We start from the raw sequence: 23,718 nt of genomic DNA on the forward strand, positions 1-23,718 counted from the left end.
AGCAAAACCAAGGAACTGATTGTGGACTTTTGAAGGGGTAGTATGGGGACCCATAGTCCCATTTATATCATTTTGGGTTAGGAACCTTCTTCAGACTGATGGAGTAGGGCAGAGAAAGTGGGGAGGGATATGGGAACAGGACAAAGCCTGGCAAGTGATAGGTGCATACGGGTGAGGGCATCAGGTAATAGGTGGATACAGGTGATAGGTGGATAAAGGTGGTTGGCAGATGGATGGAGTGACAAAAGCTGGAGGTGAAAAGGAGACAAAGGTTGTCAGATAAGGAGAGGAGAGCATTAAAGCCAAAGGGGTGGATATGGGTAGGAGGAAAATATAGGGGAGGACTCAGAGATGAGCGTACAGAGGGGAGAGGAGCAGTGACTGAGGTGTTAGAGAAGTGTGGACACCAGGGTGGGGGTGCAGGATAAGAGGGGAGTTTCCATCAGTATGCTCATCTCCCTCAGTCCCATATTTCCCTTTTACCCCCTTCACCCCCCTGTCCCATTACACCCGTATACCTCCCTCAAGCTTTGCATTTCACACCTCCACGCCTTCAGACACAATCTCACCTTTTCATCTCTATCTCTAGCCTTTGTCACTTACTCCACAATCACCCCCTCACCTTATCCACCCATCACCTGCTAAGCTTTGCCTCACCCCCTCACTTTCCCAGCTGCACCTATTTTCTATGTTTCTGTGAAGCATAAAAGAGCGTTTGCTGCTGTCTGTGAAACACCACACAATCTGGCCGTGTGTTCTTGAGTCTGAGCAGCACCAATACCGTGTGTTCATTGCGTATCTGGGGCATCTCCAAGTACAAGTGCCAGAGGCAATTTCTTGTCAACTTACAGCAATTGTCAAGGAATTCACAAGTGATAGGAGTAGAATTGGGCCATTTGGCCCATCAAGTCTACACCACCATACAATCATGACTGATCTTTCTCTCCCTCCCAACCCCATTCCCCTGTCTTCTCCCCATAACCTCTGACACCCATACTAATCAAGAATCTGTCTATCTCTGCCTTAAATATATCCACTGACTTGGCCTCCACAGCCTTCTGTGGCAAAGAATGCCTCAGATTCACGCTCTAGTCTTACTTCACCCTTACTTCTGTGAATTTCTCAGCTACATCATGCAAGAGGTTATTAATTATATGACGCCACATATGTGTAGCAAACAGGTATTGCTTTGATGTTAACCTGCCACATTATTAGGGTGGCACGGTGGCGCAGCAGTAGAGTTGCTGCTTTACAGTGCTTGCAGCGCCAGAGACTCTGGTTCGATTCTGACTATGGGTGCTGTTTTACGGAGTTTGTACGTTCTCCCCGTGACCGCGTGGGTTTTCTCCAAGATCTTCGGCTTCCTCCCAAAGACGTACAGGTATGTAGGCTAATTGGCCTGGTGTATGTGTAAATTGTCCCTGGTGTGTGTGGAATAGTGTTAATGTCTGGGGATCGCTGGTTGGAGAGGACTCGGGGGGCCGAAGGGCCTGTTTCCGCGCTGTATCTCTAAACTAAACTATTGCAGTATGCGTCTTTAAATACTTTATTAATAGCAAGATTTGGAAGAACAGCAGTTCAGTTCAATACAATTTAAGTACAAGTTTTGAAATAAACACTTGAAAAATAAAAAGACTTTTATTAAATAAGATCCCAGAGGGTTGCCGCTCCATTGTGCCAGAACCTTCTTGCAGGTGTTCCTGGCCCAACATCATTCATCTCTGTAGTCAGAGGGCAACACTTGTGCATGGACAAGCACATCCACCCTTCAAGTCCAGCCAACTTCCGATCATCTCCCCACCTTCTCACTAACTTCTTGCACGACCTTGTGAATGTACTTCCCACCGCCTGCTTTGGAAAGCAGGCGTTTACCTGTAAAATAAATGTTTTATAGAATACGTCACTTTCTATTACTTTCTAAATTCTGATCCCCCTGTCCAAATACCAAATATTAAAGCTCCAATGGATTTTGACTCGCCCTGCCGTGGAGCAGTGGCGTTAGTCATGAACCATTCAGTTCAATGATGCAAGTATTCAGAATATGGTGAACCTTTCCAAGTGAACCTCAAATACAACCACGCAACTGACCAAGTTACAAACCAGCGCCCACAGACTGCTGATCGAGAGCACAGGCTCAATGAAAGAACAGGCAGTTCCCTTAAACAACGGCAAAATAAATACCATGAACATCCACATGAAATAAGGGAGATTAACGGTGATTATTTGTAGTAAATGGGTCTAGTGATTTAACAATCTTCTTGCTTGTAAATCATAAAACATTGATGTACTGTCTGCCACAGTGCAGAGCTCATCAAATAAATGCACAAGGCAGATGAATGATTAGTTTAAGAAGGAACTGCAGATGCTGGAACAATCGAAGGTAGACAAAAAATGCTGGAGAAACTCAGCAGAAACGCAGCATCTATGGAGAGAAGGAATAGGCGGTTTCGCCTCGAGACCCTTCTTCAGACTGATGTCAGGGCGGGGAACGGGAAAAAGAAAGGAAGTAAGCGGAGATAGTAGGGCTGGGAGAACTGGGAAGGGGGAGGGGAAGGAGGGAGAAAGCAAGGGCCATCTAAAATTAGAATTGAATGAATAGGACAAGTTTGGAGGGGAATGGGCCAAACGTGGGCAGGTGGGACCAGTGTAGATGGGGCATCATGGTCGGCATGGGCAAGTTGGGCTGAAGGGCCTGTTTCCACGCTGTATGACTCCACAAATGAAGTATTCAGTTAAAAGCAAATTCTTTAAAAGGATTGTAATGTTTGTGAGGTACGAGCTGTGGGGCTGAGGCAGTGGCTCTACCGCTGAGCCATCGTGCCTCCCCATATTGTGTGGAGACATCTTACCTTCCTCATCCCCCTGACATTGGCGGTGCTGCCGGGCCCCCGCCTTGGTTTATCCGACCCATTCTTCTCCGCGGAACTCCAGGGGGGCTGTTCACAAACCAAAGCACTCGTTTTACAATATGGTGGTGGATATAAGGCATGGATACCACACCAGAATATTCTGTAATCGCACCACACAATTCCAAGAGACAACTTTATATATCAAAGTACGAATGTGGACGTAGTTCCATTTATCAATTTTAAGATTTTGTTTTAAAGAATAGTCCAATATTTAATTCAGTATATCAGCAGGAAAAACATAGAGAATAGGTGCAAGAGTAGGCCATTCAGCCCTTCGAGCCATCACCGCCATTCAATATGGTCATGGCTTATCATCCAAAATTAGTACCTCATTCCGGCTTTTTCCCCATATCCCTTGATTCCGTTAACCCTAAGAGCTAAATCAAACTCTCTCTTGAAAACATCCAGTTAATTGACCTCCACTGCCTTCTGTGGCAGAGAATTCCACAGATCTGGGTGAAGAAGTTTTTCCTCATCTCAGTCCTAAATGGCCTACCCCTTATTCTTAAATTGTGACCCCTGGTTCTGGACTACCCCAACATCGGGAACATTTTTACTGCATCTAGCCTGTCCAATCCTCTAAGAATTTTAATGTTTCCATAAGATCCTCTCTCATCCTTCCAAATTCCAGCGAATACAAGTCCAGTTGACCAATTCTTTCATCATACGTCAGTCCCGCCATCCCGGGAATTAACTTGGTGAACCTACGCTGCACTCCCACAATAGCAATAATGTCCTTCCTCAAATTAGGAGACCAAAATTGCACACAATACTCCAGGTGCGGTCTCACCAGGGCCCTGTACAACTGCAGTAGGACCTCCTTGCTCCTAAACTCATATACTCTCGCAATGAAAGCCAACATGCCATTAGCTTTCTTCACTGCCTGCTGTATCTGCATGCTTACTTTCAGTGACACCCAGGTCTCGTTGCACCTCTCCTTCTCCTAATCTGACACTATTCAGATAATAATCTGCCTTCCTGTTCTTGCCACCAAAGTGGATAACCACACATTTATCCACATTATACTGCATCTGCCATGCTTCTGCCCGCTCACCCAACCTATCCAAGTCACCCTGCAGCCTCCTCGCAGCTCACACTGCCACCCAGCTTTGTGTCATCCGCAAACTTTGAGATATTACATTTAATTCCCTCGTCTAAATCGTTAATATATATTATAAATGACTGGGTCCCAGCACTGAGCCTTGTGGCACCCCACTAGTCACTGCCTGCCATTCTGAAAAGGACCTGTTAATTCCTACTCTTTGCTTCCTGTCTGCCAACCAGTTCTCTATCCATGTCATACCCTACCTCCAATACCATGTGCTCTAATTTTGCAAGGGACCTTGTGTGGGACCTTGTCAAAAGCCTTTTGAAAGTCCAGATACACCACATCCACTGGCTCTCCCTTATCCATTCTACTTGTTACATCCTCAAAAAATTCCAAAAGATTAGTCAAGCATGATTTCCCCATCATAAATCCATGCTGACTTTGACCGATCCTGTCACTGCTTTCCAAATGCGCTGCTATAACATCTTTAATAATCGACTCCAGCATCTTCCCCACTACCGATGTAAGGCTAACTGGTCTATAATTCCCCATTTCCTCTCTCCCTCTTTTCTTAAAAAGTGGGGTTACATTGGCTACCCTCCAGTCCACAGGAACTGATCTAGAGCCTAGAGAACATTGGAAAATGATCACCAATGCATCCATGATTTCTGGGGCCACCTCCTGGAGTACTCTGGGATGCAGACCATCAGGCCCTGGGGATTTATCTGCCTTTAGTCCCAACTGTTTATCTAACACCATTTTCTGACTAATGTGGATTCCCTTCAGTTCCTCCCTCCCACTAGATCCTAGTATTTCCGGGAGATTGTTTGTGTCTTCCTTAGTGAAGACAGAACCAAAGTACTTGTTTAACTGTTCTGCCATTTCCTTGTTTCCCATTATAAATTCACCTGTCTCTAATTGTAAGGGACCTACATTCGTCTTCACTAATCTTTTCCTTGTTACATATCTAAACAAGCTTTTACAGTCAGTTTTTATATTCCCCGCAAGCTTTCTTTCATGCTCTTTTTCCCCCTCTTGATTCACCCCTTTGACCTCTGAGTTCTAAATTTCTCCCAGTCCTCTGGTTTACTGCTTCCTCTGTCCAATTTATTTGCCTCTTCCTTGGCTTTAACACTATCCTTGACTTCCCTCGTCAGCCACAGTTGAGCCGCCTTCAGTTTTATATTTTCGCCAGACAGGGATGAACAATTTCTGGAGTTTATCCATGTGGTCTTTAAATCTTTGCCATTGCATCTCCACCGTCAACCCTTTAAGTATAATTTGCCAGTCTATCGCAGCCAATTCCCATCTCATACCTTCAAAGTCTCCTTGCTTTGTCCAAAGCAAGCGTTTTCTGCGGAGGGCGCTCAGCATCGCCAAGGACTGCTCTCACCCCAACCATGGACTGTTTACCCTCCTACCATCCGGGAGGCGCTACAGGTCTCTCCGTTGCCGGACCAGCAGGTCCAGGAACAGCTTCTTCCCGGCGGCTGTCACTCTACTCAACAACGTACCTCGGTGACTGCCAATCACCCACCCCCCGGACACTCCTCCCACAGGAAAAACACTATGTCTGTATATATGCTAATGTAAATATTTATTCAAATCATATGCTATGTCGCTCTTCCAGGGAGATGCTAAATGCATTTCGTTGTCTCTGTACTGTACACGGACAATGACAATTAAAGTTGAATCTGAATCTGAATCTGAATCCTTTATTTAAGTTCAGGACCCTAGTCTCTGAATTACCGTGTCACTCTACATCCTAATGCAGAATTCCACCATATTATGGTCACTGTTGCCCTCTGGTCAGTGGGGGCACTGCGAGTCGGCTGCCCTGCCAGCAGCGTATTCGTCATTTCTACTTTTTTATAATGTGTCCAATGTGTTTTAATGTCTCTCGGTGTGTCTTGTGTGGGGGGTGGTAAGGGGGGGGAACCGCTTTTGGTCGCCTCCTCCACGGAGAGGCGACTTTTTCCATGTTACCTCCCTCGCGGCCTAACACCATGGATTGGAGCGGCCTTTCTCGGAGTCAGGCCCGGAGTTTCAGCAGCGGGCGCAGTGTGGAGTTTTCATCGCAGAGCGGGCGAGCCCTTGTCGGGGACGCCAGAAGGGAGTGTTCCGATCGCTGCCCCGCGGACAGTTACTGCCTGAAGCCGCGGTCTGCGGAGCTTCTAGCCGCGGGCGTGGCGTGGACTTACCATCTGGAGCCTGGGTTCCCTCTTTGGGGACAGCCAGAGAAGAGCTCCGACCGCCGGCCAGCGGCCTACAACATCCTGAAGCCGCAGCCTCCGGTAGGAAAGCGCCGATTCGGGACCTCCAAGACGCGGAGTTTATTCGACCGTCCCGACGTCGGAGTTTCAACCATCCTGACGAGAGTGCCTGTACATTGGGCCGTCTATAGCGGCGACTACGGAGGTTTATGGCCCCGACCATGGCTGAACAATGGGGGAGGACTGACTGTACTTTGTGCCTTCCACCACAGTGAAGAATGCTGTGGTGGATGTTTGTGTTTAATTTTATTGCGTATTGTATGTTCTTTTTTGATTGTACCGCTGCTGGCAAATTCATTTAACTGCACTTATATCTGTATGTGATGAATAAAACTGATTGATTGATTGATTGAAGGGGCTTTGCACAACAATATCGCTAACTAATCCTTCCTCATTACACAATACCCAGTCTAGGATGGCATGCCCTCTAGTCGGTTCCTCTACATATTGGTTTAAAAACCCATCCCGTATACATTCCAGGAAATCCTCCTCCTCAGCACTGCTACCAATTTGGTTGGCCCAATTTATATGTAGACTAAAGTCACCCATGATAACAGCTGTACTTTTGCTACACGCATCCCTAATTTACTGCTTGCAAAGCAAATTATTTAATAGTGATTATTAAAATAAATTCTTAAATTAAACATTTTCACTTTGAAAACATACTGAAAAACTCAAGAGTTCATGAAACCAGTATGTTCTTTAATGTATAAAAGGAACTGCAGATGCTGGATTACATCGTAAATACAAAATGCTGGAGCAACTCAGCAGGTCAGACAGCAGTGCAGTCTGATGAAGGGTCTCGACCCAAAACGTCACATTCCTTTTCTCCAGAGATGCTGCCTGACCCGCTGAGTTACTCCAGCACTCTGTTCTTTAATGTAATGTAGGAAGTGCAGCTGGACTTCCCCATTGGCCTCCCGCCAGCTTCACCGTTCAATATGATCATAACTGATCTTCCATCTCAGCTCCACCTTCCAACCCCTGGATTTCCATAAGATGCAAAATTATCGCTGGCCTCTGGGATGAACTCAGTGGCTGAGCCTCTTCAGGTCTCTTGGATGAAGATCTCTCTCTCTCTCAGTGCTGGAACACCAAGCCTTGAGTCTCAGCCGGTGAGTGTGCCTGTGGACACAAGCCCCGGGAAACAGCATCTCCGCGCCTGTTCCGCCAAGCCCCACTGGTATCTGGAATGTGCCAACGTGACCAACTCTTGTTCCTGCCTCCTCTGGGGAGAATCACCACCTCCTCCTGTCTCTGGAGAGAGTCTGGTGAACCCCTGGTGAACCGTGGGTACATCTCCCCTGCTCCAGTCAGTCTGAAGAAGGGTCCCAACCTGAAACATCACCTGTCCATTCCCTGCCTGACCTGCTAAGTTCCTCCAGCACTTTGTGTTTTGCTCAAGGTTCTAGCACCTGCATTTCCTTGCATCACCATTTATTATTGCTGTTCTCCACCCAGCGATCCATAGTACATTATCCTGACCTCCTGCTCTCATCTTATTCAATACTCAGAGTTTCTTACACCCTGTAATTAACAGCGCAGGTGATAGTGATTAACTACACTTATGGAACAAGTTCCTTATGAGCATCCATCATCAGTACAGTGTGTGCAGGGACATTCATAGTCAAGTGTTTAATTATCATGTCCCAGGTAGAACAATGACATTCTTACTTGCTTAAAGATTAAAAAATACAACGAGCAAACAATGTACGATAGGCACAAAATGCTGGAGTAACTCAGCGGGTCAGGCAGCATCTCGATAGAGTTGTCTGTTTGCTTTAACCTGTTCAATGCCACTCCATAGTTTACTCAGGTCATGGCCAATTGAAAGAGGTTACTGTGCACTTACCCTCGTCCATCATCAGGTCTGCCCCATGACGACTGATTTCCAGTCCTTTTAGATTCGGCTCCAGATGGATTGAACAGCGTCCGAAAGCTATGTGTAAAATAAAAAGTGTTTTCAGTAGATAGAGAGCATATTTAAGAAAGAAAGATCAGAAGACATAGAAGCAGGATCAGGCCGACTGAGTGAGTTGCGAGTCTGTGGTAGAGTTTGCTTCTACTACAAGACACTGTTGTTCACATTGATACTCACAAGAAAGCAACAAACTCCACTATTCCCCAGAAAAACTGCACGATTGACGAGAGCCTCCATGGTGCTTGGCTCCTGTTGTCCACAACTTGCCCTGCCAAAGACAGTGTTTACACATTCTAGTCAGACTACAATAATACGTCAACAAAAACCTGGCAGACATTTAGATGTTTTGTTCCCCTTTAACCTCGTTGTAAACGACCCCAATCCAATTCTACAATGCAATGACACAACACGTGGGGAATGGATGGAACTTTGACCATTCATCAGTCGGCCCCTTTAATCAACATTACTTTGCAAAGTAGAAAGGCAAGACACAGTGCTGGAGTAACTCAGCGGGTCAGGCAGCATCTGTGGAGAACATGGATAGGTGACGTTTCACAGAGTGCTGGAGTAACTCAGCGGGTTAGGCAGCATCTCTGGAGAACTTTGATAGGTGACGTCTTGGGTCGGGACCATTCTTCAACCTTTAATCTTTGCAACACAATTCTAAATGATATAGACGTACTATATTGTTGAGTATTATGTTACTATAATAACATTTAAAAAACATTTGGACAAGTACATGGATAGAAAAGGATTATAGGGCTATTGGCCAAATGTAAATGGAGTGTAAATGTAAAATGTAAGAAGAGTAAATGGGGCATCTTGGTCAGCATGGACAGGTGCCATTTCTGTGCTGTGAGGCTCTATACTGCATGTCAAATGTGGGCAGGTGGAACTAGTATAGATGGGGCATCTGGGTCAGTATGGGCAAGTTGGGCTGAGGGCTTGTTTCCATGCTGTACGACCAAGTATCATGGCCAGCACAGAGCCCAAGAAAACCTTTGTAAATGATTGTTGTGTTGCCTTGAGGAACCTTTGTGTGGGAAGGTTTGTGGATAAAATTTGGAAGAACTTCTCCAAAACATCCAATTCTTGTTGATACTGCAGCTTTGCAAACAGTGACATTTTATATTTTGGAATAGCAACTATCAGTGATCCACATGGCACTGATCCAGAGAGCACATTGAACAATCAACTCGGGGCCCAGCCCACATCATGGTGAGTGTTTGTCGGTGCTGGGCACTGTACTTGCTGGAGTTTAGAAGAATGAGGGGGAACCTCATTGAAAAGTATCGAATCGTGAAAGGCCTGGATAGAGTGGATGTGGAGAGGATGTTTCCACTAATGGGAGAGTCTAGGACTGGAGGTCACAGCCTCAGAAATAAAGGACATTCTTTTAGGAAGGAGATGAGGAGCAATTTCTTTAGTGAGAGGGTGTTGAATCTGTGGAATTCCTTGCCACAGAAGGCTGTAGAGGCCAAGTCAGTGGATATATTTAAGGCAGAAATAGATTCTTGATTAATACGGGTGTCAGAGGTTATGGGGAGAAGGCAGGAGGATGGGGTTAGGAGGGACGATTTGAATGGTGGAGTAGACTTGATGGGCTGAATGGCCTAATTCTGCTCCTATCACTTATGAACATGATACTTACTAAATCAGCACGAAGATTCCTCGGCAAGCAGGCACACAAACTCATATTTAACAGATTGGTACAAGTTATAAATTTAGAAAGTATTGGAAAATTACAGCAATATTTTTAACATTGCACAGATGTTTGGGGAATAACTGGCTATCTGAAACCCATAACAAACGGCAAACTAACTAGTTGATGAACTAGTTCACAATGATTATAAACAAACCCTTTAAATACTATATTTCAAAAACAAATCTATGATTTACGATAGTCCAATAGTCTAAGTGTTCTGGCGTTACAAGGTTACTGACCCGAATTTGCCCAAAAGCAGTCAGTTATGGTTTGATGGAGACACAGAGGCTGCAGATGCTGGAATTTAGAGCAAAACACAAATGCTGGAGGAAATCAGCAGATCAGGCAGCATCTGCAGCGTGAAGGGACAGGCGTTTCACTTTGGGAATGGATTATCCAGAGGAATGGTCTCAACACGAAATGTCATCTGTCCATTTCCCTCCACAGATGCTGCCTGACTGACAACAGTCCTCTAGCAGATTGCTCTAGTTATCAAACCATTAACAAAGAGCAAAGTAAACAAGCAGAAGTGTGGAAAAGAGGAACTAGTTATGATTGATCATATTTCCGCAGGTTTAAAGATAAATAGTAAACTGGAGTGAAGGCAGTTGCACAATCTGCTGAGTTATTCCAGTACTTCCTGCTTTGATAAATAGTACATTCTTTTTCATTGATTTCCCAAAGTTATAACGTCACACATAGGCATTAAATGTTTGCACGGCATGTGTGAAATGTTTTAAATGTTTTAAGTTTCATGTGCGATGCTCCGGTATTCCCTGGGAAATGTCTTCTCATTTTGCACTGTACAACTGTTGCTTTGCAAGATGACAATAAAGTTTGATTGATTGATTAAGTTCCTTAATCCTATGATTATAAATGCAACAACTTAAATGTACTAGACAAGTACATTTTCTCTAAAATAAAAGCAGAATTATAATGTCGTTTCTGTAAAAGTCACAGATCAGGGAGATAGCCGGGCTTCACTCAGGCACTTTGGCTTCTTCTCCCACGGCGTGAGCTGTGTACTCTGGTTAAATTGGACAACATATCTCCCTGACACACAGGCATCAGGCAGATTTACTTGGATCCTGATAGCAACCTAAAGCTGCACGTTTAAACAAGCCTTAGCTAACCATCTCTGCACCACTCAAGCACCAAAGACAGTGGCTTTAGAGTCATAGAGTAATACAGCGTGGAAACAGGCCCTTCGGCCCAACTTGCCCACACCGACCAACAATGTCCCAGCTACACTAGTCCCATCTGCTACTTTGGGCTTTGATTGTAGGAGGAGAGAGGTGGATAGGGATGGAAGGAGGGGAGAGGATGGGGGGAGCGGAGGGAAGGGAGAGACAAGTAGGTAGGGATGGAGAGAGAGAGGTGTTGGTAGGGAGAGGGAAGAGAGAGAGAGAGTGGGAGGAGAGGGGAGAGATGAGGAGGGAGTGGATCGAATGGATGAGGGAGTGGGGAGAGAGAGGGGTTTGTAGGTGGGTATGGAGCGAGAGTGGGTAGGTGGTTGATGGAGGGGTAGTGAAAGGGAGGGGGAAGAGAGGGAGGAGAGGAGGCAGGTAGGTAGGGATGGAGAGAGAGGTGTTGGTATGGAGAGGGGGAGTGGGCAAGGGTGAAAGGGGGAGGGGGAGAGGGAGGGGAGGGGGAGGGGGAGAGGGAGGGGGAGAGGGAGGGGAGGAAATAGTGGAATGAAGGGACGAGGAAGTGGGTGGGTGGTTGATGGAGGGAGGGAGGGTTTAGGAGGAAGAGGAACAGTGGAAACGACGGTGTGTCCGCCGCCCCCGGCCCGCTCCCACACACCCCCCCTTGTTCTCCCCCACCCCGCTCCCTCTCTCCCAGCCATATCCTCACCGTCCGCCACGTAAACCATGTTGCCCCGGGGATGCCGCGGCCGTTTCCGGGCCAGCGCCGCACTTCCGGTCTGCGCGGTGGAGATAGAGGCCTTTCCCACCCGCCATCTTGGACCAGCCGCGCTTCCGGTCCGCGCTGTGGAGATAGAGGCCTTTCCCAGCCCCGCTTCCGGCCTCCACACAGTGTGTGTGTGTGGACACACAGAGACCAGCAGCTGCCACTCCATGACCCGCCAAAGCTTCCACCGGGCCATTTAACTCTCCCATTCCCACACTAGTTCTTTATCTCTGTCTCTCTACCATCACCGTCTATATCTCTCGTTTCCTTTTTCCCTAACCAGTGGCAATCGTCAAACAAAGACAGAAAAAGCTGGAGTAACTCAGCGGGATAGGCAGATCTCTGGGGAGAAGGAATGGGTGACGTGTTGGGTCGAGATCCTTGGGTCTGAAGAAGGGCCTCAACCCGAAACGTCACCCATTCCTTCTCTCCAGAGATGCTGCCTGTCCCGCTGAGTTACTCCAGCTTTTTGTGTCTACCCACACTAACCTTTCTATCCTGGGCCTCCTCCATTGCCACACACTAACTACAGGAATAGCATCTTGTAATCCGCTTCAGTAGCTTCCAACCCAACAGTATATACATTAGATTCTGGAACATCAGGAACCCCCCCCCTCCTTGTCTAAGTAGCACCTCCTTGTCTAAGTAGCAGCACCCCCCCCCCCCTTCCCTTCATTCCACTCCCTGTCACCAGTTCCTATCCACCCTCCGCCCTCGCGGTCCCCATCAGCCCACCATTCCTCTGGCGCTACACGTCACCCCCCACCCCACACACATTCCATATTTCACAAATTCCACCATTCACATCCCATTGTCTTCTCCACACCTTCAACCTTGGTTACCGTCACCACTCTTCTCTCCCCAGCAACTCACTTTCCAGTCTCCCTGAAACCATCACCTGTCCTCCCTCCATTCCATCAATATGATGGGGCCCGACCCAAAACATCATGTGTCCATTCCCTCCACAGGTTCCACTTTGTCATTTTGAACCTATTCTTAATCCCCAACCCCTTTGCAATAAAGGCCAACACTCCATTTCCCTCATCAGTGACTCGTTGGACACGCCATTTTGTGAGTAGTGCACTCGAAGTAGGCAGTGAAGAAAGCGAATGGTATGTTAGCTTTCATAGCAAAAGGATTTGAGTATAGGAGCAAGGAGGTTCTACTGCAGTTGTACAGGGTCTTGGTGAGACCACACCTGGAGTATTGCGTACAGTTTTGGTCTCCAAATCTGAGGAAGGACATTATTGCCCTAGAGGGAGTGCAGAGAAGGTTCACCAGACTGATTCCTGGGATGTCAGGACTGTCTTATGAAGAAAGACTGGATAGACTTGGTTTATACTCTCTAGAATTTAGGAGATTGAGAGGGGATCTTATAGAAACGTACAAAATTCTTAAGGGGTTGGACAGGCTAGATGCAGGAAGATTGCTCCCGATGTTGGGGAAGTCCAGGACAAGGGGTCACAGCTTAAGGATAAGGGGGAAATCCTTTAAAACCGAGATGAGAAGAACTTTTTTCACACAGAGAGTGGTGAATCTCTGGAACTCTCTGCCACAGAGGGTAGTCGAGGCCAGTTCATTGGCTATATTTAAGAGGGAGTTAGATGTGGCCCTTGTGGCTAAAGGGATCAGGGGGTATGGAGAGAAGGCAGGTACAGGATACTGAGTTGGATGATCAGCCATGATCATATTGAATGGCGGTGCAGGCTCGAAGGGCCGAATGGCCTACTCCTGCACCTAATTTCTATGTTTCTATGTTTCTTTGTAAGATGCAGACCCCTCTCTAGCGCTCACTTCCCATTTGCAAGAACTTCTGCACCTTGTACCTTCCAGCAGGGGCTACACCGGAGGTTGGGCAATGGTGTAGCGGCACCTAGTGGCTACACCGTGTATTACAGAACCCTCGTCAGAGGCCGGAACCCTGTCACGTGGCAGGGTTGGTGCGCGGGCGCTTGACAGTTGACAGTTGGCTGTAGTTTAAATGTTGTTTTTACAATAAAACTATTTTACTCTACCTGTTTGGTCTTGCTACACTGGACATCTTTTACATTTATACCAAGCCAATTAACCTACAAACCTGCACGTCTTTGGAGTGTGGGATGAAAGCGAAGATCTCGGAGTAAAACCCACGCGGTCACGAGGAGAACGTGCAAACTCCACACAGACAGCACCCGTAGTGGTGATGGAACCCGGGTCTCCGGTGCTGCATTTCGCTGTAAGGCAGCAACTCTACCGCTGAGCCACCGTGACTGTGCGTTGGTTCCTGCGGGGCTGCTGGGATCTCGGAGCAATGGGCAGCTACTCTGTTAGAAGCGTTGGCTGTGTGACGGCAGGAAGCCTTTGCCGAGATGCCCGTACCGTTAGCCGCGCCTCGCCGCAGTGCCGGTGGGCCCCATGACCATTCCTGCAACTCTGCAGCAGGGTGATGTCACCCGGTTCGACATCTGTAGGTGCCCGCCCTAAAAAGGGCGCATGCTCCGGGTTGGCGCCAAGCCGCGGCGCTGTCGCTGTCGCTGTCTCTGTTTGTTGTCGTTCGCCTGACTGAGGTCAGTTGACAGGGTTCACTCACCACGGGGAGCCCCATTCCTGCAATCATTGTGTTTGAACACATCCTCCCAGCAGATCCCAACAGTGACAGTTTCCAGCAGAAATCCCACGGTGACACAGAGTGGACCAGGTGTCTTGGGGACTTGCAGAAGATCCAATGACTTTTCCCTTCAGGAGGGTGAGTCCAGATTATTTCATTGTCGTATGTCCCAGATAGAACAATGAAATCCTTACTTGCGGCAGCACAACACAATTTGTAAACATAGTACACTGTAAACAATATAATTAACGAGAGAGAAAAAAAATGATAGCGTTTTCACACATAGTCTGTGGAATTCTCTGGCTAATCATTCCCAATTAGTGCCCCGTTCCTGCATTCTCCCCATATACCCAGACTCCGCTATTTTTAAGAGCCCTATCTAGCTCTCTCTTGAAAGCATCCAGAGAACCTGCCTCCACCGCTCTCTGAGGCAGAGAATTCCACAGACTCACCACTTTCTGTGAGAAAAAGTGTTTCCTCGTAACCGTTCTAAATGGCTTACTTCTTAAACTGTGGCCCCAGGTTCTGGACTCCCCCAACATCGGGAACATGTTTCCTGCCTCTAGCGTGTCCAAGCCCTTAACAAACTTATATGTTTTAATGAGATTGCCTCTCATCCTTCTAAACTCCAGAGTGTACAAGCCCACCTGCTCCATTCTCTCAGCATATGACAGTCCCGCCATCCCGGGAATTAACCTTGTAAACCTACGCTGCACTCCCTCAATAGCAAGAATGTCCTTCCTCAAATTAGGGGACCAAAACTGCACACAATACTCCAGGTGTGGTCTCACTAGGGCTCTGTACAACTGCAGAAGGACCTCTTTGCTCCGATATTCGATTCCGCTTGTTATAAAGGCCAACATGCCAATATTCTACAACAGAATTACCGATCTCATTTTTCTTCCTGAAATTCATTCGCAGGAGTTTTTATAATTTAATTATAATAGTTCATTTAAGTTATATTAAAAAATGAAATAATTAAATGATAATAATTATTATTATTTACTGGAATTTAGAAGGATGTGAGGGTATCTTATAGAAACATGTACAATTCTTAAAGGAAAAATGTTTCCCCATGTTGGGGGGAGTCCAGAACCAGAGATCACAGTTTAAGAATAAGGGGTAGGCCATTTAGGACTGAGATGAGGAAAAATATTTTTACACAGAAAGTTGTGGAATTCTCTGCCACAGACGGCAGTGGAGGCCAATTCGTTTGATGTTTTCAAGAGAGAGTTAGATTTAGCTCTTAGGGCTAACGGAATCAAGTATTATGGGGAAGAAGCAGGAACGGGGTACTGATTCTGGATGATCAGCCATGATCATATTGAATGGCGGTGCTGGCTCGAAGGGCCAAATGGCCTACTCTTGCACCTATTTTCTATGTTTCTATTAAAATAATTAATAATAATCTCATTTCATTTATAATTTCTTATAATCTTATAATTAAGAATATTGCAGGATTCCAACATATATTTGGAATAAGAAAGAACCATGAAATCAACGTACAGTAACAAATGAACAGGAACATTTTTGGTTTATTGAATAATTACAGCGTTTTCACTTGTAATTGCAGCTGTTCAGTGGATGCATTTGTGACTGCTGTACTGACAATGAAAGGTGGAATGCAGCGAGGTGGAGCTGCAATGTTCCTCTCTGATGTTTCAGACACAATGAAGAGGCAAGGTATGTGCACATTTTCCGAACCAATAATCTATACTTAAATGTGCATTTAGCTAATTTATGTAACATCTCACTGTTGAGAATTTTATTAAATGGATTTTGGGAATTCAGTGAACCATTTATTAAAAGTATGATATTATTTTTGAAAATGTCACACCGGAAACTTAAATGAACCAAGGTCCAAAGATAATCAAATCTAGACACAAAGTACAAGGGTAAACATGTTCTCCACAGATGCTGCCTGACCCAGAGTTACTCCAGAACTTTGTGTCTTATTTTGTAATCTAGCACTTGCAGTTCCTTGTGTCTCTCTTGGCCCATGTGTTACTAGTGTATTTAATGTACCCCAGATGTGAGATAATTTATTAACATGATTTTTTATAAAGTATTAAAATAAAAATGGCAGGTAAACAAAAATGATGGAGAAACTCAGCAGGTGAAGGGGTATCGACCTGAAACGTTGCCTATTTCCTTCGCTCCATAGATGCTGCCTCACCTGCTGAGTTTCTCCAGCATTTTTGTCTACCTTCAATTTTCCAGCATCTGCAGTTCCTTCTTAAAAATAAAAATGCAATTTGATTTTAGTGCCTTTATCTGCTGCCAAGTTTGTTCAGTGGCTACAATAATGTTTCAACAAGATCTGTAATTCATATTGAAATTATGTGTAAGTTCTTTTGATGTGGACGTAATGCATCTATATTCATGATAACATGTATGGTTATTCGTGGCGGCACGGTGGCGCAGCGGTGGAGTTGCTGCCTCACAGCGCCAGAGACCTGGGTTCGATCCTGACTATGGGTGCTGTCTGTACGGAGTTTTACGTTCTCCCTGTGACCACGTGGGTTTTCTCCGGGTGCTCCAGTTTCCTCCCGCACTCTAAAGACGTACAGGTTTGTAGGTTAATTGGCTTTGGTAAAATTGTCCCTTATGTGTAGGATAGTGCTAGTGTACGGAGTGATCGCTGGTTGTGCCTGGACTCGGTGGGCCAAAGGATCTGTTTCTTGTGCTGTATCTCTGAACTAAACTAATTTGGTTATGATTGTTCAGCAATTTAACTGTATTTTTGAGGATCAGGATTATTTACTGCGCATGTTGTTGAACGTTATTGCAGCTGCAAGCCACCAGGAGGCAATGTCCCTTTGCTATATTTTCAAGCTGCAAGAATCTCCACCATTAAAGTAAAGTAAAAAGTAAAGTAAAGTAGCCTTTATTGTCATCCAGACCTTTCGGTCTGATCGAAATTTCGTTGCCTTGCAGTCATACATATAATAAAAATACAAAATAAACACAAATTTAACATCCACCACAGTGAGTTCACCAGGCACCTCCTCACTGTGATGGAAGGCAAAAATCTTAAAGTCCTTGTCTCTTCCCTCCTTGTTCTCCCTCTGCTCCGAGGCGACCTGTGAGCTCCCGACGTTGTCGTCCACCGACGTGGCCGATCCTCCGAGGTCAATTAATCAGCCAATAAAGCTATTCCAGAATCCCATGTGGCAACATTCCTAAATCAATATCTCAGATGACTTGCACATTAGACAGAAAATAAATCCAACTATTTAAATTAGTATGAGTGCAAGAACTATGTTATGCTCTGATCATTTAGGAAGCACGATGTGCAAAAGATTTTAGACACAAAGAAACTGCAGATGCTGGTTTACCAAAAAAGACACAGAGTAACTCAGCGGGCCAGGCAGCATCTGTGGAGAACATGGATAGGTGACGTTTCACAGTGAGCTGGAGTAACTTAGCGGGTCAGGCAGCATCTGTGGAGAACATGGATAGGTGACGTTTCACAGAGTGCTGGAGTAACTCAGCGGGTCAGGCAGCATCTGTGGAGAACATGGATAGGTGACGTTTCACAGTGAGCTGGAGTAACTTAGCGGGTCAGGCAGCATCTGTGGAGAACATGGATAGGTGACGTTTCACAGTGAGCTGGAGTAACTTAGCGGGTCAGGCAGCATCTGTGGAGAACATGGATAGGTGACGTTTCACAGTGAGCTGGAGTAACTTAGCGGGTCAGGCAGCATCTCTGGATAACATGGATAGGTTTTTATACAGAAACTTTAGTTTATTGTCACGTGTTCCGAGGTACAGTGAAACGTTTTTGTTACATGCTAACCAGTCAGCAGAAAGATAGAAACATAGAAAATAGGTGCAGGAGGAGGCCATTTGGCCCTTCGAGCCAGCACCACCATTCATTGTGATCATGGCTGATCATCCCGTAACCAGTGACCCGTGCCTGCCTTCTCCCCATATCCCTTGATTCCGCTAGCCCCTATAGCTCTATCTAACTCTCTTTTAAATTCATCCAATGAATTGGCCTCCACTGCCATCAGAATCAGAATCAGAATCCGATTTTATTCGCCAAGTATGTTTTGCAACATACGAGGAATTTCACTGGCCAGGTCAGTCATACAATTAAAAGCAACAGACTCAAAAACACACTTTAACATGAACATCCACCCCAGTGACTCCTACACATTCCTCACTGTGAAATTCCTCTTCTGTGGCAAAGAATTCCAAAAATTCGCAACTCTGGGTGAAAAAGTTTTTTTCTCATCTCAGTTTTAAATGGCCACCCCTTTATTCTTAGACTGTGGCCCCTGGTTCTGGACTCTCCCAACAATGGGAACATTTTTCCTGCATCTAGCTTGTCCAGTTCTCTTATAATTTTATACGTTTCTATAAGATATCCTCTCATCCTTCTAAAATCCAGTGAATACAAGCCCAGTCTTTCCAATCTTTTCTCATATGACAGTCCCCCATCCCGGGGATTAACCTCGTGAACCTACGCTGCACTGCCTCAATAGAAAGGATGTCCTTCCTCAAATTAGGAGACCAAACCTGCACACAATACTCCAGATGTGGTCTCACCAGGGTCCTGTACAACTGCAGAAGGACATCTTTACTCCTATACTCAAATCTTCTCGTTATGAAGGCCAACATGATAATACATGATTACAATCAATCCATTTATACATGCTAAGGGAATAACGTTTAGTGGAAGGTAAAGCCAGCAAAGTCTGATCAGGGATAGTCCAAGGGTCACCAATGAGGTAGATAGTAGTTATATAATGTCTGTCATGGACATCCAAGACACTTGGGAGAAGTATCATCAAGCTGAAACACTCAAGGAGCTTTAGGATGAAACAGTTTGGCTGTGGATTTAGGTTGTAAAAAAGGGGTTAACGTTTAGGAAGAAATAGAGGGGCAGAGAAGCAGAGGGAACATTCTGGAACTCAGCGCCAAAGGTCATCAGAGTTGGAGTGATCAAAATAGAGAGCATATTTGGAGGAGCACAGTTATCTAAGGGGATTGTAGGTGGTGAGTTTACAACACTAGGAATGAGGTAATGCAGCCGAGGGATTTGAAACGAAAGATAAAATTATTACAGGTTAAAGAATGCCAGACTAAGAAAAATCAATGCCTGTAAAAAGCTCGGAAGTAAAGGATGAATGAAACTAGATGAGAGTTCGATTACAGCAGCAGAGATCTGAATGAGTTGATGTTTATGGCAAGTGAAAGACAGGAAGTCAGCCACAAAGATACTGGAAAAAGTGGAAGCATTTCTGGAGAGAAAGAATGGATGACTTTTCAGGTCGTGACCCTTCTTCATCTATGAACGGTTGGCAAGGATAGGGATGAGGTGAGCAGGGGAAAGGTTGATGGTCTGAACAAACCGTGATCTAGAGCTGGCTGGCATTCTAATGCGTTTGTTACACCATGTATTAAAACTTGCTCATGTTATTTTGCTCTGGTGTCGAAGAGGCGGCCATGGTGGCGCAGCGGTAGAGTTGCTGCCTTACAGCGCTTACAGTGCCAGAGACCCGGGTTCGATCCTGACTACGGGTGCTGTCTGTACGGAGTTTGTACGTTCCCCACATGACCTGTGTTGGTTTCCTCCCACACTCAAAATACGTACATGTTTGTAGGTTAATTAGCTTGGTGTAAATGTAAATTGTCCCTAGTGTGTGTAGGACAGTGTTGGTGTGCGGGGATCGCTGGTCCGTGCGGACTCGGTGGGTCGAAGGGCCTGTTTCCGTGCTGTATCTCAAAACTGAACAAAAATTCTATGAGAACTAACAAAGTCAAAACAATGTGAGCCACCTCTGGTATTTATTCAGTAAGAGACTGTAATCATTTTCCTCTGTATACTAATTTTATATAGAAGTCCAGAAGGTGGTGGAGTGGAGTTCCGGTCATACCATTGCTGGTGGCATTCTGATATAAATAGGGTCATCTCTTCACTGCTCCAGCAAGCATTTTTCTTTGTAATCCGATAACTCAGAAAGACAGATTACAAAGGGTACTGAGTTAAAAAAAAAAGGAAAAATGGAAAGCCTCTGCTTTGTAATCGGCCAAATTTGCCTTAGTGAAAATGTTCCTGAAAATGAAAATAAATAAAGTCCGTTGGTCTGTTATCCTTTGGAAAATGAACAGGTTTGTGGGACGAACTGTGGGTAGCAGTGATGAAGCGTGGTGAGATGGTTTTCTGACTGAATTCGGAGATAAGGCTGGTCGTGTGTTGATGTAACAGATGTGTTGCTTGCCCTCAAGGCACGGTTGCCTCCACGATACAACAGAGATGGCGTGGCAGCTCTACAAAGCTGTTATGTCTGTCCGAGTGTGTCAGTCTTGTTTAGCTGATAATACCTCAGGAGATCTTATTGAGGTGTGTAAAATCATGAAAGGAATAGCTCGGGTAGATGTGCAGAACCTCTTGCCCAGAGTAAGGGAATTGAGGACCAGAGGACAAAGGTTTACGGTGAAGGAGAAAAGATTTACTGGTAATAGGAATCTGAGGGATAACCTTTTCTCACAGAGGGTGGTGGGTGTATGGAACGAGCTGCCAGAGGAGGTAGTTGAGGCTGGGACTATCCCAATGTTTAAGAAACGGTTAGACAGGTACATGGATAAGACAGGTTTGGAGGGATATGGACCAAATGCTGGCAGGTGGGACTAGTGTAGATGGGGCATGTTGGCCGGTGTGGGCAAGTTGGGCCGAAGGGCCTGTTTCTACGCTGTGTCACTCAATGTCAATGAATGTGTGTATAAAAAGCAAGTAAAAAATCTTAAATAGATAAAAATGCTGGAGTAACTCAGCGGGACAGGCAGCATGTCTGGAAAGAAGGAATGGGTGATGTTTCGGGTCAAGACCCTTCTTCAGACTCAGGGGTGAGGGAGACACAGAGATATGGGCATGTAATGTGTGAAAACACAAATTAAAGTGGACGATGATCAAGGAGGATGTAGAACACATTGTTAGCTGAGGGGAAGGTGACAACAAAGCATATTTAATCAGGAGGACAATGGAACTAGTCATAAAACTCGGATGGGGACTTTCCTGAACAGCGGTTAACAACACCTGGACAATAAGGTGGATCGGAAAGATTGAGAAGGATGAGGGCCAAACGTGGGTAGCTGGGACTAGCCTAAATGGGACATCTAGGTTGGAATGGGCAGGATGGGCCGAAGGGCCTGGTTCCATGCGGTGTGACTACGCTGTAGAGAATATAAAACCTGACAGGGATATGGTGCAACCCGGAAAAACAAACACTAAAGAAGGATCTCAACCTGAAACGTCAACCATTACTTCTCTCCGTAGATGCTGCCTCTCCCGCTGAGTTACTCCAGCATTTTGTGTCTATCTTTGGTTGTAGCGGCAGATTTTTATATCGTTCAAGAGATTACTCCTTCTAGCCGCTAAATGGACAGCATGGTTAAGGGGAATGTCTTTTATATGCATGCGAGCTCACCGTCAGAGACCTTCAGAGCTTCTTCATAGATCAGTCTTCAAAACACAGTCTTTTGATGAATAAATTCTTTATTGTTGATGAAAACAATAAGGTACATCCAAACTTCTTCCAACTCGTTACAATAATCTTTATCGAACTCCAGCTTATTGCTTTAAACGTTAGAAAACTCCTCGTGTCTCCGTTACGCTTCGCATGGTCAAAGGGTAAACCTTCTCCATGCTGGTTCCAAATTAAACTAACAACGAAGTTTCTGCGCAAGAAACTTAATAATAATAATAATAATAATAATAATAAATGTTATTTAATGGGCGCCTTTCAGACATCTCAAGGACACCTTACATAGTAATCGGAATAAAACATATAGTCGGAATAAAATAAGTAATAAAGACATCACAGAGACACAGTGTGAAGAGAGAGCAGCGGCAGCCAAAGCGCGCCAGCGTCCACTCTCTCTTTACGGCAGCCATCTTGGACACAGACTTACAGGACTACAATTAGACAAAAAAATCATCCCCCCACAGTGGGTAGCACTGTGGAGGAAGGCACAATGTCCAGTCCCCACCCCATGTTCACCCCAAAGTCAGGCCTATTGAGGCCACAGCAATTGCCTCTACGGAGGCCCGATGTCCCTGGCCGTTCTCACCGGGTGGTCTTGCCCGGCGTCGGGAGAGTCCTTTCGGCGGCTGGGCCACCTGGAACGGCCGCTTCCTGGTTGGAGCCCGCGGCTGCCGAAGCCGACAAGGCCGCACCGGTTTGGAGCTCCCAGGCTCCCGATGACAAAGTCGGCGCCGCCTCTCTGCACTGCCGCCTCTCCACATGCCGCCTCGCCGCACGCCGCCTCTCCGCTCCGCAGACCCGCAGCCCGGAGATGTTGCTCTCGGCGGTCCAGCTCGCCAGAGCTCCAGCGCGGCGACCCAGGCAAGGCATCGCCCGCTCCACTCCGCTCCGCTGTGGCGCTCCAGCGCTGTGCCGCCGCCGAGGCGCTGGGCGGTCCCCGCCAGGAAACGGCGCTCCAAGCCCGCTGGTAGGCCACGAGGATGGGTCGACGGGCAGCCCGGAGAAAAGGCTGCCACACCGACCAGGTAGGGACCTAGAAATAAAGTAACACCTACCCCCCACATTAAAAGACCATATCCCCTACAAACAAAAAACAGGACTCACTAAAAACTATAAAAAAAACGAATTTAAAACGGACGGCTGCTGGCTAGCAGCCGTTCACCAAGATGGCTCCTCCCTCTTAAGGGAAGGGTGACTTAGCTCAAAACACGCCTTAAAATACGTCATAAATCCCACCCACAATATAACGGGCAGTCTAAAATTTAAAGACACATGCCATCATCAATGACAAACAAGCCAAATGGCCACTACATACCGGCCCCTAATTGTTCCGAGCATATAACGAGGCTATTATTAATAAACATAAAAAAAGTAGCATTCACAATCAGTACCCCGTTCCTGCCTTCTCCCCATATACCCTGACTCCGCTATTTTTAAGAGCCCTATCTAGCTCTCTCTTGAAAGCATCCAGAGAACCTGCCTCCACTGCCCTCTGAGGCAGAGAATTCCACAGACTCACCACTCTCTGTGAGAAAAAGTGTTTCCTCGTCTCCGTTCTAAATGGCTCACTCCTTATTCTTAAACTGTGGCCCCTGGTTCTGGACTCCCCCAACATCGGCAACATGTTTCCTGCCTCTAGCATGTCCAAACCCTTAACAATCTTATATGTTTTAATGAGATACCCTCTCATCCTTCTAAACTCCAGAGTGTACAAGACCAGCTGCTCCATTCTCTCAGCATATGACAGTCCCGCCATCCCGGGAATTAACCTTGTAAACCTACGCTGCACTCCCTCAATAGCAAGAATGTCCTTCCTCAAATTAGGGAACCAAAACTGCACACAATACTCCAGGTGTGGTCTCACTAGG

The 23,718-nt window shown here is 46.0% G+C and overlaps 1 protein-coding gene across 1 annotated transcript; it reads right to left on the bottom strand.

Annotated features, from left to right (window-relative positions):
* Window positions 1-1,528: 1,528 nt before the first annotated feature.
* On the bottom strand, window positions 1,529-11,848 carry selenok (selenoprotein K). The gene is made up of 5 exons (XM_033036557.1): window positions 11,714-11,848; window positions 8,329-8,419; window positions 8,083-8,169; window positions 2,850-2,936; window positions 1,529-1,872 (listed from the first exon to the last, which is right to left on the bottom strand). The coding sequence occupies exons 1-4, from the start codon at window positions 11,730-11,732 to the stop codon at window positions 2,855-2,857; spliced, it is 279 nt and encodes a 92-aa protein (XP_032892448.1). The 5' UTR covers window positions 11,733-11,848; the 3' UTR covers window positions 1,529-1,872; window positions 2,850-2,854.
* Between the last annotated feature and the right edge of the window lie 11,870 nt (window positions 11,849-23,718).

This window comes from Amblyraja radiata, chromosome 18 (genome assembly GCF_010909765.2).
Source record: "Amblyraja radiata isolate CabotCenter1 chromosome 18, sAmbRad1.1.pri, whole genome shotgun sequence".
Lineage (NCBI taxonomy): Eukaryota > Metazoa > Chordata > Chondrichthyes > Rajiformes > Rajidae > Amblyraja > Amblyraja radiata.